Here is an 18,727-nt window from a genome sequence, read left to right as displayed (position 1 = left end):
TTAAAACTTTGTTCATTGGTTTAAAATTCTTCAGCTCCCTGAAGTGCGCCCCCCCCCCCTGCGCAGGCACAGACTTTTGCACTCACCCTCCTCCCACCCCCATTAATTGGGAGGTGGGCCATTTCCCGACTGCTCCTGGGCCCACCCTCTGCGCCCGCCTGACGATCTGAAAATCCTGCCCTGTGTGGGGAGTGTTGTATTCAATCTCACCTTTATCCTGGGTGTGCCAGACCCTTACACTACAGAAGAGACCCATAAAAAAGCGCAAAATGTTTTTGGTCGCATGAGTTCACATTTCAGCTTTTAAGAGGCGCCTGCTTCCTTGAAACTTCCCTTTGCAAGAAGCGTTTTAGTAAAGGGATATTACCTGCATGGATATCACTGTCTATTCACTTTCTTTCCCTGGTTAACACTTGGGTGCCATAGATCCTACAAAACTGACTCTGAACTAGAGCAAGCAAGTTCTAATCTCTGTCCCAACTGATATTTATGCTTGGATTTGTTGGTAGAGAAGGGTGGAGATGATGAACAAATGGGATAGAACAGCTTTTCCAGGCCTTCCTGGAAACTGTGTTGGTGAAACGGCACACATCTGTGGACTGAAGGGGAGGGAGAGAAGAGATACCTTCCCCCGTTCTCTTCCAGTGTGCTCTGTGCAAATTTGGGGCTTCCCAGCATTTATTTTAGGAACACTCAAACTCAGTCAGTGGCCACATAATTGACCAATTTTATTAACTTCTTTGCAATGTTTGTACTCGTTAAGGTGAGGATCTTAGTGTAGCGAATGGAACAGTTTTAATTCAAGTGCTCAGTATCAGCATGAAGCACTAAAGTCAGGTATAAAATGGTTAGGTGCCAAGTAAAGCTCACTCACTGCTCCAAGATAACATTGTTAACACATGTGTTTTCTTTCTCTCAACCACCCACTTCCCTCCCGCCTACATATAGATCCTACACTATGGTCCACAGATCACGTGAGGCAGTGGCTGGAATGGGCAGTGAAGGAATATAGCTTGATCGATGTCAACGTGTCACTCTTCCAGAATATTGATGGGAAGGAGCTATGCAAAATGACCAAAGAGGATTTTCAGCGTCTCACCCCAAGCTACAATGCCGACATCCTCCTGTCACACCTGCACTACCTCAGAGAGAGTAAGCACACATTATATCTGAAATAAAATGCTGCTATCATTACTGGTGACCATGAAAATACCAATTGCCATAAAAACCCATCCAGTTCACTAATGTCCTTTAAGGAAGAAAATTTGCTATCTTTAACTAGTCTGAGGTAGATGTGACTATAGACCCAAAGCGATGTTATTGATTCTTAACTGCCTCCTGAAATGGTGTGGCAAGGCACTCAATGGTAACAAACCACTATGAAAAGGTCTAAGGCCTAACAGCATTATGGGTGTACAGACACCACATGGGCAACAGCGGTTCAAGAAGGCAGCTAACTACCATCTTGTCAAGGACAATTAAGGATGGGCAATAAATGTTGACCTAGCCAGCAATGCCCACATCCTGTAAACGAATACAAAACAATGTCCTTCAAAACTGAGTGAAGTAGATCCTATCTTTCTGCAATACTGTAAAATAAGTGATAGCCAATTGCTTTACATTTCTCCCGTATTTTTTCCATTGAAGTCAATCCACTATCATGCAGTTTCCACTATCAGACAATCTATCCCATTCTTCACAGTTCCAACGAAGGGCTAGGCTTAAAACACCTTTTCTTCCTTTGCAGATACTGCCTGACCTGCTGAGTATTTCCATCATTTTCAGTCCTTGCTTCTATTGCTTTGATTGTCAGTTGGAAAGTTAACGCTCAAACGAATTGTAATGTGGATGTTAAGATACAATTAACAGTGGTTTGCAATAAGATTCTATGGTCTTTGCACAAAAAAACTCCCTCTAATAGTTTCTTGAAACACCCATGCTTCCTTTTTTTTCCATCTTGGTTTTTTTGCTCAGCTCTGCTGAAGGAACTAACTCACGCTAGGATACAGTTCCATGTCTCTTCAGTTGTTCTTCTGTGTGTTAGCCAAGAGGACATCCTTAATATGTAGCCTAGAGAGTGAGAGGCTACAGGCTATTCAGCACGAAGGAAAGGCCAGAGGGCGTAACATGAGAAATATGTAGAGTTTACAGAGCAGAAATAGGCCTTCTGGCCATAAGGTCCATGCTGGTGTTTATGCTCCACACATGCCTCCTCCAGCATATAACATCTAAACCAATCAGCGTAACATTCTATTCATTTCCCCCTTGTCCAGATTCCTCTTAAAGGTGTCTATACCAATTGCCTCAGCCACCCCATTGGTATCAAGTTCATCTATCAACTTGACCATCTAACCACTCTCTGTCTTTACCTGAAACCCACACAAATACAGTATCACTAGGTTTTTACTGGATCTTTTCCCTTCCCAGCTCAGAGTAAACTGCAACAACTGCTTCTAAAACCATGGTTAGAAATGCATAATTCAAGTACTGACAATGGGCCAGCTTAGGTCTTTCTGGTCAGTACATCTCCATAACTTTTCTCAATGGTGGAGAAGAAGTTTCCAGATTTCATTCCTCTATTTGGCCTGGGTTGTTATTTGTTTCTCTCCCTTGTCCCAGGAGATCACATAGTTGTGGGTAGGTTGGAGAGTACATGCATTAGGGGCCAATAGGGATGACCGACAAATGCTGCCTTGCTAGCGATGCTCACATCCCATGAAAGAATACAAAAACAAGGCTTTACTGTTGTGTGGGAAATGTTGGATTGAGCAGAGGGTCTTTTCCCGTCTGTTATGTTTCATATGTTATATGTAACACACCAGCGAGTGTATTTACTCAATGAGACATTGACTTTTCCAAAATTATTTTTTAGAGCTTCCATTTTTGTCCATTCTACAAAATAGCTGCATAACAAGTAATAAGATTAGGAAATGACATGGTTAAACCATTGAGGTAATGCAGGGCAGAAAATAACTATTGTATGTAGAGTGGGGCGTGACATAAATTGTATCACAGGCTGCAAGGCTGGTGTCTTACAAAATTTATAAATACTGAAATTTTATATTGAATATGTATCATTATCCAGATTAGGCCATCTCTGTCTTGGCGACACATGCAGGCCCAGAAATCCTGGGGTGTGACAGACCTTGAGTAAATGATGAAGCAGGCACTCAGGAAGGGAGCCAGTTGGAAAGGGAGGAATGACTGGTTTGGAAGGTAGGGATGGTCAGAGCATGAGATAGTGGTGGTGGGGGGAGGCAGCAGTAGCTGGTGATGGGGAGCAATGGTGAGCTTGGGCACAAGGAGTGGGGATGGAGGACGTAGAAGTGATCGGGGTGGGGTTTGGTGACTGGCAGAGCCTGCATTCTTTCGATGTGGCCTTCATGTGCTTCTCCAAGCTGCACATTCAGGTTAGTAAATTTTAAACACTTACTTTGTTGGCTGTGGCCTAACAGGCAATCCCTTTAAGAACCATCTGTTGGCCCCTATGTAGGCCTGGTTTTCCTGAATGTGGCTGATGCTGGTGTCGCTGCCTCAGGGCAAAGCAATCTGGTAGTTGGGGTTTGGGTGCCCGTTGGCAAAGGGCCTTAAGCCCGTTTTCAGGTTTGAGCACTGCATGCCAATATTTTGACCTTTACCAATATGACGCATCTCATAATCAGCTGGATCCTGTCTGCCAATTTGGTGGCTTAGAAGTCGTTTAGTGTCAGAAAGACAGTGTTGATGAGTTTCTAGGCCGCAGTTCCGAATGAAGCTTACATGGCCACAAACATTATGGAGTTACTTAGTTAAATTGGCTGCTAATTATTTGGTTTCTCCATGGTAAGTTGCACAGCTCCATCACACACATTGAGATGCAGGCTCCCAAGTCTATTATATTTCCATGCATTTTAATTGCCTGACGTGAGCTGTAAAATGCTCAGTAAAACTGATCTAAAGAAAGCTCCTTCCTGCAATGATTTGTATTAATGTCAAAGATTGGAAGTGATATGGAGTGCAGAAATAAATAGCTGAGAGGAAGGGCGCAGCACTATTTATTGCACTGATGCTTATTCCTATTCATGCTTCAGCATCCTGATTTTAGGACAGTGCCACGTGCTAGCGAGCTCATAAATAGGAGAATAGCACAGATGAATACGTGGCTTAAGAGTTGGTGTAGGAGGGAGGGTTTTAAATTCCTGGATCGCTGGGACCTGTACAAGCGGGGCGGTCTACATCTGAACCAAAGCGGGACTAACATCCTTGCGGACGGGTTTGCTAGTGCTGTTGGGAGGAGTTTAAACTAATTCGTCAGGGGGAGGGGACACAGAATGTTAGCAGAATAGGGACGCATCATAATACAGTAAAACAATCAAATCAGAGGGAGTACAGCTGCATTAAGTTTCAAGGGAGTAAGGCAAGGCTGGATGGTCTCTACTTTAATGCCAGGAGTATTACAGATAAAACAGATGAGTTAAGGGCGAGGATTGACATGTGGCATTGTGATATAGTAGCCATCACTGAGACCTGGTTGAGGGAGGGGCAGGAATGGCAGCTCAACGTTCCAGGATATAGAATCTTCAGGCAAGACAGGGGAGGGGGCAAAAGAGGAGGAGGCATTGCATTATTGGATAAGGAGTCAGTTACTGTAGTAAGGAGAGATGGTATCTTGAAGGGGGCATTGAATGAAGCTTTGTGGGTAGAGCTTAGGAATAAAAAAGGAGCAGCCACATGTTAGGAGTTTATTATAGAACCCCAGATAGTCAGTGGGAAATTGAGGAGCAAATATGTGCACAATTTGCGGAGGTGTGCAAAAACAATAACAATAGGGTAATTATATTAGGTGATTTCAACTTTCTCAACATTAATTGGGATAGACATGGTGTTAAGGGCTTGGATGGAGTGGATTTCTTGAAATGTGTACAGGAGAACTTTTTATGTCAATATGTAAAGGGTCCAACAAGGGACGGTGCATTGCTGGACCTAATTCTGGGGAATGAAGCCGGACAGGTGGCTGAGGTGGTGGTGGGGGAGCATTTTAGCGATAGCGACCACAACATAGTACAGTTTAAGGTTCTTATGGACAAAGAAATCAACAAGTTGCAAAAAAATGTTTTGGATTGGGGGAGAGTGGATTTTAGTAAAATAAGGCAGGTAGATTGGGAACAGTTACTTGTGGGGAAATCTACAGAGGAACAGTGGGGGGTGTTCAAAAAGGAAAAGGGGAGGGTACTGGCTCAACATGTTCCCTCTGGGGTGATAGGAAGGAGTAACAAGCCCAGAGAACCATGGATGACCAGAGATATTCAGGTTACGATGAGAAGGAAAAGAAAGGCTTTTAGCAGGTACAAGGGAAGCAAATCAGCGGAGACATTAGTGGAGTACAGACGGTGTAGGGTGGAGCTTAAGAAAGCAATTAGGAGAGCAAAGAGGGGATATTAGAAAGCTCTGGCTGGTAAAAGAAGCGAAAATCCCAAGATATTCTATAAATATATCAATGGGAAGAAGATAACCAGGGAAAGAGTAGGGACCATAAGGGACCAAGGGGGCAATCTATGGGTGGAGCCAGAGGACATCGCTAGAGTGTTGAATAAATACTTCACATCCGTCTTCACCCAGGAGAATGAGGATGAAGGTATTGAACTTGGGGAGAGAAACTGCAAGGTTCTTAAGCAAATTGATATAGAGACTGACAAGGTATTGGGGGTGTTGGCAGGCTTAAAAGTGGACAGATCTCCAGGTCCAGATCATTTGTGTCCCAAACTGCTGAGGGAGGCAAGGGAGGAGATCGCAGGTGCTCTGACCCAAACTTTTAATTCCTCTCTGGCCACGGGGGAGGTGCCAGAGGACTGGAGAACAGCTAATGTGGTTCCTCTATTTAAGAAGGTTTGTAGAGATTAGCCAGGGAACGACAGGCCAGTGCGTCTCACATCAGTGGTAGTGGCGTAAAACAGGGATCTGTGCTGGGTCCCCTATTATTTGTCATTTATATAAATGACATAGATGACTACGTTGGGGGTAGGATTAGTAAGTTTGCAGATGACACAAAGCTTGGCTGGGTGATTTACAGTGAGGTTCAGTGCCTTGGGCTACAGGAAGATATAGACGGGATGGTCAAATGGGCAGATAGTGGCAGATGGAATTTAACCCTGAAAAGTGTAAGGTGATACGCTTTGGAAGGAGTAATTTGACAAGGAAGTATTCAATGAACGGCATGACACTAGGAAGTTCTGAGGAACAAAAAGACCTTGGCGTGCGTGTCCGTGGATCTCTGAAGGCAGAGGGGCATTTTTGTGGGGTGGTGAAAAAGGCATATGGGACACATGCCTTTATCAATCGAGGCATAGATTACAAAAGTAGGGAGGTCATGTTGGAGTTGTATAGAACCTTGGTGAGGCCACAGCTGGAGTACTGTGTGCAGTTCTGGTCGCCACATTATAGGAAGGATGTGATTGCACTAGAGGGGGTGCAGAGGAGATTCACCAGGATGTTGCCTGGGATGAAACACTTAAGTTATGAAGAAAAGTTGGATAAACTTGGGTTGTTTTCGTTGGAGCAGCAAAGACTGAGGGGCGGCCTCATTGAGGTAGACAAGATTATGAGGGGCACGGACAGGGTGGATAGGGAGCAGCTGTTCTCCCTAGTTGAAGGGTCAGTCACAAGGGGACATAAGTTCAAGGTGAGGGGCAGGATGTTTAGGGGAATGTGAGGAAAAACTTTTTAACTGGAGGGTGATGACGGTCTGGAATGCACTGCCTGGGAGGGTGGTGAACGGACGTTGCCTCACATCCTTTAAAAAGTACCTGGATGAGCACTTGGCACATTATAACATTCAAGGCTATGGGCCAAGTGCTGGTAAATGGGATTAGGTGGGTAGGTCAGGTGTTTCTCACGTGTCGGTGCAGACTCAATAGGCCGAAGGGCCTCTTCTGCAATGTGAGATTCTGTGATTCTGTGACTAAAGCCAGTTGAACCCCAGAATTACTGAAGGATGAATTCCAAAAGTAGGTTCACCCCGAATGGAAGCTGGACTTACTAACATTGGAATACTGCAGTGCCAGAGTGTCATACTCAACTGTGTCGCTCGCTTATTGGTACAGAGGTCATGCCACCATCTTCCTTTATTGGTTGCGTATCATTAGTGGAGAGTACACCTCTATGGCAGTATTGAATATAAATGGCTACAGACAGCGTTTTGTCAGCGGGGACTTATCAAGACAGTTGTTAATTGTTTAAAGTGATTGATTGTTTTACTGTCTAATATGGTTACATCAATAAACCTGATGACAAATAAGTTGTAATCTGTCTGTCTCTGAGACATTGGGTTAGAGGTTAGCTATGGCCTGTTGTTAGGTGTGATAGGCAGACAGACAAATTAGGAGGCTTGAACCCTTCCAGCATTTGGGCCTTGGCCTTGTTGCAATGATTTAAAGGGGCAGTCAGCCTTTGTCATGCCTTGAGAGATAGGTGACCTATTTTAAACACATCAATTATGGGCTACTTACCTGCCATGAGGTAGGTGATCAGGAGGGGGGGGGGGGGTGCAATGGCGGGGATCATGATAGGGAATTTGCTTTTCAGCAGAGACCCTTGGAGTGCTGAGGAAATGGAAGGAACAGGAACTCCTGGTTCACGTAAAGCTGTAAAAAGTAACTTTATTCAGCTTTCTGGGGCGATCACTTGCTGTGTTACATCTTTGACAGGAATACCTGAGGTAGAAATTATTTAGTTTTGCATACATTTTACTAACATTAAACAGGCCAAGTGGTGGTGAATTCAGCACTCTGTTCGGTCCACAGCTAAATTGGTCAGGGAATGTTTTCAGACATTCTTCTGGTTTTCCCCTAGTGTGTGAGAAGTGGCTGTCGCTGAAAAGGTATGTTTTTCTTTATTCAACTGGATGTGGAGCCATCAGGAGCAAGGGTGGTCCTCCCAGCTCCACAGCACTCCCAAAAACCATTGCTAGCCTGTGATCTGCCCGAATATGACCCCGCACCTCCCCACCCATCCTTTATTCCAGCGCCCCACGTTCCCAACTACTCCTGCTGGATTTAATTGAGAGTTGAGGGCTGTTGCCAGTGATATAAGCCGCCCGGAATTCCCCTGTTTGAAATGGGTGACCTGTCTCTTGGATAAACCTTGAGTTGGGATGTATGGGAGGTAAGCAGAGCAATGGAATCTGCAGCAATATCATGGGAGAGGAACTTATTTGAAAACATGGTGCCAGTCCTTGGTACCACAAGGCTATAATCAATCCATCCTAACTCATCCATCCAGAGAGTATCTGTTCATCACTGCATCTAATGGTTCCCTGCAGATTCCAGGGTTTTTGCCTTCATCAGCTTGCCCACACGTTACAAACTGGTTAAATATAGAACTTCCTGCTATCTGCATAAATTAACCTTTATCGAGTTTGAACCTATGCCCCCTTTATTTATTGATAAGGTACTTGCATCCTCATCTCCTCTCAAGGCTGAAAGTACCACGTTTCTCCAGTTTGTCCTCATATTCAGTCCTCTAGTGATATTGATTAACATTATAAATTTTCTCAGCATGACCTCCAGAACTTGTGTCTCCCTGTGTCTCATTGACTAGGAGTGGACACAGTACTCAAGGTGCAGGCTGACATGATCATCTTATTGTCGAAACAGGACTTCCTCCAACTGATAAGCAACAATTCTGCCTAGATAGTACTGCAATCTAGTTGTTTTGTTGATCGGATGAGTATTAAGCCTGCTAAATTCCCTAAGAATCTTTCAGCTTCATCTTGCACCTCTTGAAATGAAGATTCAATGCATCATCTCCTAATTATTTCAACTCATTCTTTCGTAGGACCTTAAAACTTGGGAACCCTTTCCCTCCTTTTACCTGCAAACTTTAAAAACCCAAATCTTAGTGCCACCTAATCATTACTCCCTGCTTTATATTTGGCACCTCTTCTATTTTTCTCAGTCCCAGTGGTTTTGACAAAGGATCTTGGCCCTTCAGCTAGGCTGCCCAATTTAAAAAGAGTGGATTATTTTTATTCCCTCACCAAGTGCTAATCAACAGTACCAGCTCATTCAGGTGGCATTACGACGTAGAAGTAGAGCTTTGCGAAATGGCACAATAACCATTTCTGATTTGGCAATGGTAGAAAATTGGACGTTGTTACTTCAGAAAGACTTAAAAGAAAGACGTGCATTTATATAATGCCTTTCATGGCCTCAGGGTGTCCCAAAGCACTTTACAACCAATGAAGTACTTTCGAAATGTAAGTACTGTTGTAATGTAGGAAATTTGGCAGACATTTTGCATGCAGCAAGCTCCCACAAACAGCAATGTGATAATGACTAGATAATTTGCTTTTGTGAGCTTCATTGAGGAATAAATATTTGCCAGGACACCAGAGATAACTCCTCTTCTAATTCAGAATAGTACCGCAGGATCCTTTCTGCCCACCTGAGAGGGTTGACAGGGCTTTGGTTTAAATTCCCATCTAAATGACTGAACCTCTTATAGTGCAGCACTCCCTCAGTACTGCACTGAAGTGTTAGCTATGAATTTTTGTGCTCAAGCCCTAGAGAGGGACTTGAACCTACAACCTTCTGCCGCAGAGGCACGAGTGTCCCCAACTGAACCACAGGATGACTGAAAGGCCCTGTTGAGCCAATTCTTTCACAGACCAGAACTTTTTTTAATCGTTGGCACAAACATCTTCCTTTGTAACTGTCACTTTTCAATAGGTTAATGTTTTGGTGACTGTTGAATCAAATCATTTCCTATTTTGCAGCACCACTTCCTCATTTGACTTCAGATGATGTCGATAAAGCCTTGCAAAACTCACCACGTCTGATGCACGCCAGAAACACAGGTAATATATTAAAGCTGAGCTGTCATCCACAGACTTTTACCCTGCCACCCGTTCCCCCCACCTCCCAACATGAGTAAATTACATAATAAACCATAACTGGAAATATTAGCACTGCCCAAAAATGCAAGACCCTAAATGCTTAGCGAGATCCTTCTGGCTCATTCCCTCTTCCTCATATACAAATGGAAGCCACAAAACAGTTGCAATGGTGAGGCATGGAATGGAAGGACCTAGATAGGTCCCCACAAATTCCCCCTAACTATCATTTTTTACATTTCTGCCAGATTATTACAGTTGCAGAGGTGAGGCGAGGTGCTGTGTTGCAGGGAGCAAGGGTAGTCAGGTTTCACTTGTGCATCGCCAAGTAATTGTTTACAAAATGGTACTGGCAGCGGTTGGGGAAATGGGGCTTTTGCACTTGCATTTTCTTGGGCAATTGGTGTGTGCCACAGGAGGGAAGTGGAAAAAGGATTAGTGAGAGCATTTTCCAGAAATTGTGATTGTTTGACATCGATCTAGCACCAATGTTGTAGGCAGGACACATATTCCACGTTTGTTCATCTTGTTTGCGATGTCCTTGCAATTTGTATAAATCTGGAAGTTCAGTCTAGTGTGTGGTATTGTGCTAGGATCAGTTTTAAGGTGTCTACAGAGTATCACTGTTATCCTGATGGGACTGGCTCATTTTCAACCAGTGCAAAAGATGGTGACAAAAATCGCTCTTTGTGGTCTGATCAGTTTTTGGCCTGCCTACAAAGACAAGTGATTGGCCATGGATTTCCTTCTCTTTCTTCTGTCCTCTTGCTGCTACTTTCCTGGAAATTAAGGATTACCCACCCTCCCGGTAAAGCTGTAAATGGCTGCAAAGAGCCATATATGCCATTTCTCCAGCTTTTCCACTAATCTTACATTATGGTAGAAGGTTAGGTACCACCCCACATATTCAAAACTAAGGGCATATTAATATCCATGTATAGCAATATACAGAACATCATTAACAAAGTGTGGAAACTGGAGACAATTAAAAGTGAGGAAATAGATGGAATAGGGTTAACAAACATAAATCACAATGTAGCAAAACAAGCTGATAAGGACTTAAAGTGCAGCTAAAGTATTGGGTTAAATTCTAGAATAATTGAATACAGAAGGAGAAAGGTAATATTATATTTATACAGAACCTTGATCAGACTAAACCTGGAGTACTGTGTGCAGTTCTGGTCTCCATTCTACATAACCAGAATTGAGAAGATATAACTATCAGGAACAATTGAGCAGGTTATGGCTATTTTATCTGAATATCAGGGGACTAAAAGGAAACCTAATGAAGATCTTTAAAAGATAAAGATGGGGTGGACATAGTAAAACTGATCCCACTTCTGGGTAAGTCCAGAACAGTGGGTGTTGATAGCATCCAAGCCAATTGGTAAAGCTGGAACCAAGACACAGAGCTTTCTTTTTTTTTTCAAGAGAGTTTATTGACTTGTTCAGTCTTACAGATCTTCCCATTTCCCCCCAAGTGTCCCAGCAACTCCCTCTTTATAAGTGCTCAAAGGCAATTAATACCCATCACCTGTTTCTCATAAACTTAACAATGTAATTGACATGACATTAACAAACCTTAACAATGTAATTGACAAGACATTAACATGGGGATAAAGGTATTTTAACTAATGCTCAATTAAGTAAAGAATTTAAGAGAATTTTTTTTACTCAAAGAGCAGTGAGAATGTAGAACTCACTATCAAATGGAGAGACTGAAGCAACTGGCATTGATGCGTTTAAGGGGAGGTTTGGTGAATACATGAGGGAGGAGGGAATATCGAACTGGGGTGGAGGATGCAATTAGCATGGGAGAAGGCTTGTGTAGAGTATAAACACCAGCCGAGATTATTTTGTCCAAGTGACTTGAACCTGTGCTGTAGATTCTATACAACCTGTTGAAAATCTGCTGCTATTGTGCTTTTACCTAGTATTTTTGCAATAGATCTACACCTCTTTATTTTGAATAAAAATGATCAATTTCGGTTGAATTATAATCCCCTTTCCCAACTTTTCCATCAGTCATCCCCTTATATAGCATAGCTTTTGCTCTTTATAATTGCTTCTTTGGAGAAACTAAAAATGCTGATCAACAAACTGCAGGAATTCACCTGCTGTGCCTTATACATTTCTGTTGAATTGAGCAGACAGCACAAGTTGTACCAGAGACTGACTGGGCACCTTTACAACCTCTTTTTATTTCTCCCCTCCAGGCTCCTACCCTTGTTCCCCTGAACAAAATGACGCAGCCCTCAGAACCCCCAGCCAAGTGACCATTCTTCAGGTGTCAGTGCAGACGATGCAGTGCTGGACTACTTCTCTAAAAGAGGCCTTTGCAGCTGAGCCTGTCCTTGCTGCAGCTGCGAATTGCTTTGGCTGCTCCATGCTGTGCCATTGTAAATGTGCTCATGAAAATTTCCACTGATTGGTATCTGTACAGAAATCATAATTGCATTCAGACCAATCCTTAAACTCTGCACACACTCCAGACTCCCTACCCACATCCATATTTTCCAGTGCTGATCATGAATTAGCAATCTGGAAGCCTGCTAATTTTTCCCTTCCGAGAAAAGGGCTCTGTGGCTCTGTGGTAACAATAGTCAATTTAGGCCAGGGGTCAAACCTGAGGACAACTGATCTGAATGAAGCGTTAACATTTTTATAGATGGGGGGAGGTGGTGGCATTGTGGTATTGCCACTGGACTGGTATTCTAGAGACCCAGGGTAATGCTCTGGGGACCTGGGTTTGAATCCCACCATGGCAGATGGTGAAATTTGAATTCAATAAAAATCTGGAATTAAAAGTCTGATGACCATGAAACCATTGTCAATTGTTGTAAAAACCCATCTGGTTTACTAATGTCCTTACCTGGCCTGGTCTACATGTGACTCCAGACCCACAGCAATGTGGTTGACTCTTAACTGCTCTCTAAATAAGGGCAGTTAGGGATGGGCAATAGATGCTGGCCTGGCCAGCAATGCCCAGATCCCATGAACAAATAAAAAAAAAATATTTTGTTCTCTTCTAGCACTCAATTTCATGGCTGTGATTTCCTCTTTTCTTTAGGGGGTGCAACTTTCATCTTTCCAAATGCAGCAGTTTATCCTGAACCATCCCAGAGACTCTCAGTAAGACCAGGTAAGAATGTACAATATAAACATAACTGAGCAGCCAGCTATGGGTTGCACTATTGTTTTACACATTTACTATAGTTTTTAAGCTAGATAACTGATATAAGCAGAATATAACTTGCTTGCTCCTTTCACTGCACCATTGGTGACCAAACCTTCTGTTCTCTAGGATAATCTCCGGAATTCATACTATGACAAAGTACTGAGCCATTATAGATTAAAAGGCCTTTGCTTGATCTTTGGTTTATACTAACTTCTCTGATCTTAGTCAAGATGAGGGCCCAGCAATTAGCCTCAGCATCCCTGGGTTCAACAGGTGGAGGGTGGAGTGGTAGCGCGTGGGTGGAGATCAGCTGGTATTCATCATTGCTATTCAGTGACCCTTGGTGGCAAATGGATTGGCAGATGTTGAGGTGTAAAACAAGGTTGGACTTGGCTATGATGCTCTTCATAGTTGCATAGCCCACCCTTAATGTTAGTCGTGCACCCGAAGAATGGCCACTTGGGGGAAAGACTGAGGGGGGCCACAGTCTGTAGAAAGCTGAAGGAAAAAATGATTTAAGTGGGCTTATAGGAATTTAATAAACAGGACAGTATTGGGCAAAAACTAAAAGCTGCAGTAATGAGGGAAATTCCTTAGCTGGAAACAGTTAAATATAACAGTTATTTTTTTCTCTCTCGGGTGGGATTGGAGTCTGATTGCAACACCAGCTGCCCACATTTTCATTCCATAAAAGAATAACCCAGATGTGTTTTCTTAGCACCAGATGTCTCGGACTGTCACCAGGCAGTGCTCAGCAGAGGTCTGGTGGTCTGCAAGAGAGTCTGTCAGATTTTTTTTAATTGATGAATATTTCATTCATTCTGCTTTCTATTTTTAGACTTGGCTTACGATACGACCAGACGGTCAGGGTGGACAAGTCATCCTGGAGTCCCGCCAAAGGGTAACAAGTTTATGTTACTGTAGCATTGATCAAAGGAGACCTTTGTTCTCAGAGATAATGAGTATGAGGTTGTAGCAGCCAAGCTGTTTGTAAAGCCTGTGCTCATCAAGGTGCTGAAGGTTAATGCTAGGGAATGAAACTCTGTCAGAGCATTTCAAATCAAGATATTGAAACGATAAAGCTCCTTCTACTCTCCCTCATCAACGTACCTTAACCGCAATCTCATACAATTGTCCTCTTTCTTGCACTAATGTGAATTTTTCTAATTTTCTTTTTTAATTCATTAATTGGTGTTTCTGGCCAGGCCAGCATTTATTGCTCATCCCTATTTGCCCTTGAGAAGGTGGTGGTGATCTGCATTCTTGAACAGCTACAGTTCGTGTTGTGGAGGTTACTCCCAAGTGCTGTTAGGAGCACAGGAACATAGAAGCAGGAGTAAGCCATGAAATCCCTCCAGCCTGCTCCACAATTCAATGAGATCATGGCTGATCTGTGACCTAACTCCATATACCCACCTTTTCCCCTGGTCCTTAATAACTTTGATGAAAAAAAATCAATTAAAAAATGAACAATTGATCTAACGTCAATTGCCATTTGTGGAAGAGCGCCCTAAACAGCTACCACCCTTTGCGTAAAGAAATGTTTCCTAATTTCACTCCTGACAGGTCTGGCTCTAACATTTTTGGCACTGCCTCTCAGTTGGGTAGGCTGTTCCAGGATTTTGACTCAGTGGCATTGAAGGAGCAGCGATATATTTCTAAATCAGGATAGTGTGTGACTTGGAGGAGAACTTGAAGGTAGTGGTGCTCCCTTGTTTCTCTGGTAGTAGAGGTTGCATGTTTGGAAGAGGGTGTTGAAGGAGGCTTGGTAATTTGCTGCAATGTATCTTGTCAATGATAAACACTGCAGCCACATTGTGCTGATGGTGGAGGGAGTGAATGTTTAAGGTGGTGGATGAGGTGCTGATCAAGCAGGCTGCTTAGTCTTGTATAGTTCCTTGGGTAACAGAGAGTATGCTGTCATGCTCCTGACTTGTGCCCTGTAGATGTTGGACAAGCTTTGGGGAGCTGGGAGGTGAGTTACCTGCTGCAGAATACCCAGTCTCTGGCTTGCTTTATAGCCCCAGTATTTATGTGGCTGGTCCAGTTAGATTTCTAGTCAATGTGAACTAAAACTCATTGATGATGGGGGAATTCAATGAGTGTAATGCCAATAATGGATGTCAAGGGGAGGTGGTTAGCCTCGTTTTTGTTGGAGATGGTCATTGCCTAGCACTTGCAAGGCACAAAGGTCTGAATGACCTTGCTGCACATGGGAATGCACTGCTTCACTAATTGTAGAATTGCATATGGAACTGTACAGTGTGTAATCATCAGTGAATGTCCTCAGCCTGAGGGAGGAGCTTGCTACCAATCATTCAAAATGGCTGAAACTTGTCCATCAAGCTGCATATTGCTTTGAGTCACAATATGGTAATGATGAGGCAGAGCAGCAGCAGAGAAGGAAAGAATAAGAAACAAATTCTGCACTCCGGATCCCACTACCTCATGGGACATCCTGCCCCTTGTGACCAAAGATCTGTGGGTTGAGAAATGGCCTGTTCAGTCACATGAAGACCCATGACAGAAACTCGCAACCCTAAGTAGACATCATCCTCGAATTGAGGGACAGCCAATGAGGATGATGACAATCTGCAGCATGACTTTATAATGGATGGAAAGGCATTGATGAAGCACCTCAAGATGGTTGGGTCTAGGACACTGCTCTGAGGAACACCTGCAGAAATATCCTGGCGCTGAGATGACTGACGTCCAACCATCTTCCTTTGTACTAGGTATGAAAGAAAGATGCATTTATATAAATGCGAGTCTTTCTTTCTTTTACTACATATGACTCCAGCCAGTTTTCCCCTTGATTCTGATTTACTACAATTTTACTAGCGCTTTTTATTCAGTTAAAGACTGTCTTGATGCCAAGGACAGTGATTCTCACCTCATCTTTGGAATTCAGCTCTATATTCCATGTTTGAATCATGTTTGTCTGGAGGTTTGCAGCCTAGTGGTCCTGGCGGAACCAAAACTGATCAGGTTATTGCTGTATAAATGCTGCTTGATAGCACTGTCAACAAAACCTTCCATCATTTTGCTGATAATTGATAATAGACACTTGGGGCAGTAATTGGCTACATTGGATTTGTCCTGCTTTTGTAGACAGGACCTGTCCAGGCAATTTTCTGTATTTCTATAGCTAGCCTGCTTTTGGGATCCAATGTCTTTCAGAGAATCATAGAATCACAGAAAGATTACATTGTAGAAGAAGGCCATTTGGCCCTTCATCTTCATGCCAGCTTTCTGCAGGAGCAGCTCAGCTAGTCCCATTCTCTGCCTTTTCCCTGTAGCCCTGTAAATTTTTTCTCCAGATAATTAGCCAATTCCATTTTGACAACTACAATTGAACCTGCCTCCATCACACCCCCAGACAGTGCATTCCAGATGCTATCCATTCATTGCATAAAAAAGCCTTGCATCATGTTGCCCTTGGCTCTTTTGCCATTCATCCAAAATACTGTAGATGTCGGCATACAAGTCGACCTTTGAAGCCTCCAAAAATGGGGTCAGCTTATACGCTGAGTATAAGAGTGAACTGCCTGTGTGGGTGTGGGTGGTCACTATCTTTGTCATTCACCATGCGAGGCCTGCTCCATGTGTGCGTGTCTTAAACACCTATGCATCTTCACAACACAGACTGTCTCTCCTGCTTGATCTTTTGCACCCAGTTATAAAGTCCCAGTAAATAAAACATCCATTTGTGAGCTGACAAATTGAGGCTGACCACCAATGCAAGAATAGCTTGTCCTGCTCACCGGAATCATCCCCCCACCCCCCACGCTGGATCATGTGCTCATGTCGGCATGTTTCACAACTGTACGTAAGCAATGTGCAACTGGCAAGCTGCACTTCTCGCGGGGCTTAGAGGTTCGTTTGCCTACCTTGCTTCAGGCAGCATTCATGGTCAACAGCGTCAGGCTTGGCGGACAGCACCGTATTGCTTTTAGGAGGTTCAAGGGCAGGTCTCTACCTACTAGACCAGGGGTAAGGTGGGGGTGGCTTTTCAATAACTGCGGAGATAGGGCTTGTTTGGGGTAGGGGGATATCCCAAAGTGTGTATGGGGGCACATGTTGATCTGTGTAAGTTGTCTCAAGATGGTGAGGGCTGAGGAGGCAATCTCCAGAGGAGATGAGGCCAGATGGTGGTGTGAGGGTGTGTGTGAGAGACTGAATGGTGATATCTCTTGAGCTGGCAGTGAATGAGATGCCAGTGAATGTGTGATGCCTTGTGAGTTTTTTTTTTATTCATCCAAGGGATGTGGCATCGCTGGCTAGGCCAGCATTTATTACCCATCCCTAATTGCTCTTAAGAAGGTGGTGGTGAGCTGCCTCCTTGAACTGCTGCAGTCCATGTGGTGTAGGCCCTGCAAAGTGCTGTTAGGGAGGGAGTTCCAGGATTTTGACCCAGCGACAGTGAGGGAACGGCGACATAGTTCCATGTCAGGATGGTGAGTGGCTTGGAGGGGAACTTAGAGGTGGTAATGTTCCCATGCATCTGCTCACCTTGTCCTTCTAAATGGTAGTGGTCGTGGGTTTGGAAGGTGCTGTCTAGGGAGATTTGGTGTGTTTCTGCAGTGCATCTTGTAGATGGTAGACACTGATGCCACTGTGCATCAGTGGTGGAGGGAATGAATGTTTGTAGATGCGATGCCAATCAAGCAGGCTGCTTTGTCCTGGATGGTGTCCAGCTTCTTGAGTGTTTTTGGAGCTGCACTCATCCAGGCAAGTGGAGTCTATTCCATCACACTCCTGACTTGTGCCTTTATAGATGGTGGGCAGACTTTGGGGAGTCAGGAGGTGAGTTACTTGCCACAGGGTTCCTAGCCTCTGTCCTGCTCTTGTAGCCACAGTATTTATCTGGCTATTCCAGTTCAGTGTCTGGTCAATGGTAACCCGCAGGATGATGATAGTGAGGGATTCAATGATGGTAATGATATTGAATGTTAAGGGGTGATGGTTAGATTCTGTGTTGTTGGAGATGTTCATTGCCTGGCACTTGTGAGGCACACATGTTACTTGCCACTTGTCAGCCCAAGCTGATTTATTGTCCGGGTCTTGCTGTATTTTGACATGGACTGCTTCAGTATCTGAGGAGCCATGAATAGAGCTGAACATTGTGCAATCATCAGCGAACATCCCCACTTTTGACCTTATTGAAGGAAGCTCATTGATGAAGCAGCTGAAGATTGCTGCACCAAGGACAGTACCCTGAGGACCTACTGCAGTGAAGCCCTGGAACTGAGATGATTGACATCCAACAAGCACAACCATCTTCCTTTGTGCTAGTGTAAAGAACATATCTTTTTATTTCTGTTGGGCTGTGGATTAAAATTACAATGGCTGCAGTTTGAAAGACATGTCCACTGGAACAGTGTGAGGGTTATATACAATGTTGCTGTCCTGGAACAGAGTGTGCCATGAAAGACAGGATGGTGCTCAGGAGGAGACTGGTCTTACAGGGAACTGCCTGGTAACAACATTTTAATTGGCTCCTAACCAGGTGACCAGGGTTTGTATGAGAGCAGTGCAGCAGAAAAGCTCCTAGCCTGAAAAGTGAAAAGATCTAAGACCTCTATTGTAATTCTACAATAATAGCTAGATGGTTCTTTTTCCTCATATCTCTATAACATGCTCACTCTCTCTGGGAAAACCCCTGACGAGAGGAAAAAGGG

The 18,727-nt window shown here is 43.8% G+C and overlaps 1 protein-coding gene across 6 annotated transcripts in view; it reads left to right on the top strand.

Annotated features, from left to right (window-relative positions):
• erg (ETS transcription factor ERG) overlaps nt 1-18,727 on the top strand; it is a 272,948-nt gene that overhangs the window by 246,526 nt on the left and 7,695 nt on the right. For 5 of the 6 annotated variants that reach the window (XM_041211606.1, XM_041211605.1, XM_041211607.1 and 2 more), the window contains 4 exons: nt 949-1,152; nt 9,752-9,832; nt 12,939-13,010; nt 13,885-13,947. In XM_041211606.1, the coding sequence (XP_041067540.1) occupies nt 949-1,152; nt 9,752-9,832; nt 12,939-13,010; nt 13,885-13,947 (420 nt within the window). The remainder of the gene's footprint in view (nt 1-948; nt 1,153-9,751; nt 9,833-12,938; nt 13,011-13,884; nt 13,948-18,727) is intronic. The other variant, XM_041211609.1, reaches the window with a different exon arrangement.

Source organism: Carcharodon carcharias, chromosome 18 (genome assembly GCF_017639515.1).
Source record: "Carcharodon carcharias isolate sCarCar2 chromosome 18, sCarCar2.pri, whole genome shotgun sequence".
In the NCBI taxonomy this organism is placed as follows: domain Eukaryota; kingdom Metazoa; phylum Chordata; class Chondrichthyes; order Lamniformes; family Lamnidae; genus Carcharodon; species Carcharodon carcharias.
Note: the sequence above shows the minus strand (reverse complement) of the source record. Positions and strands in the feature narration are given on the sequence as shown.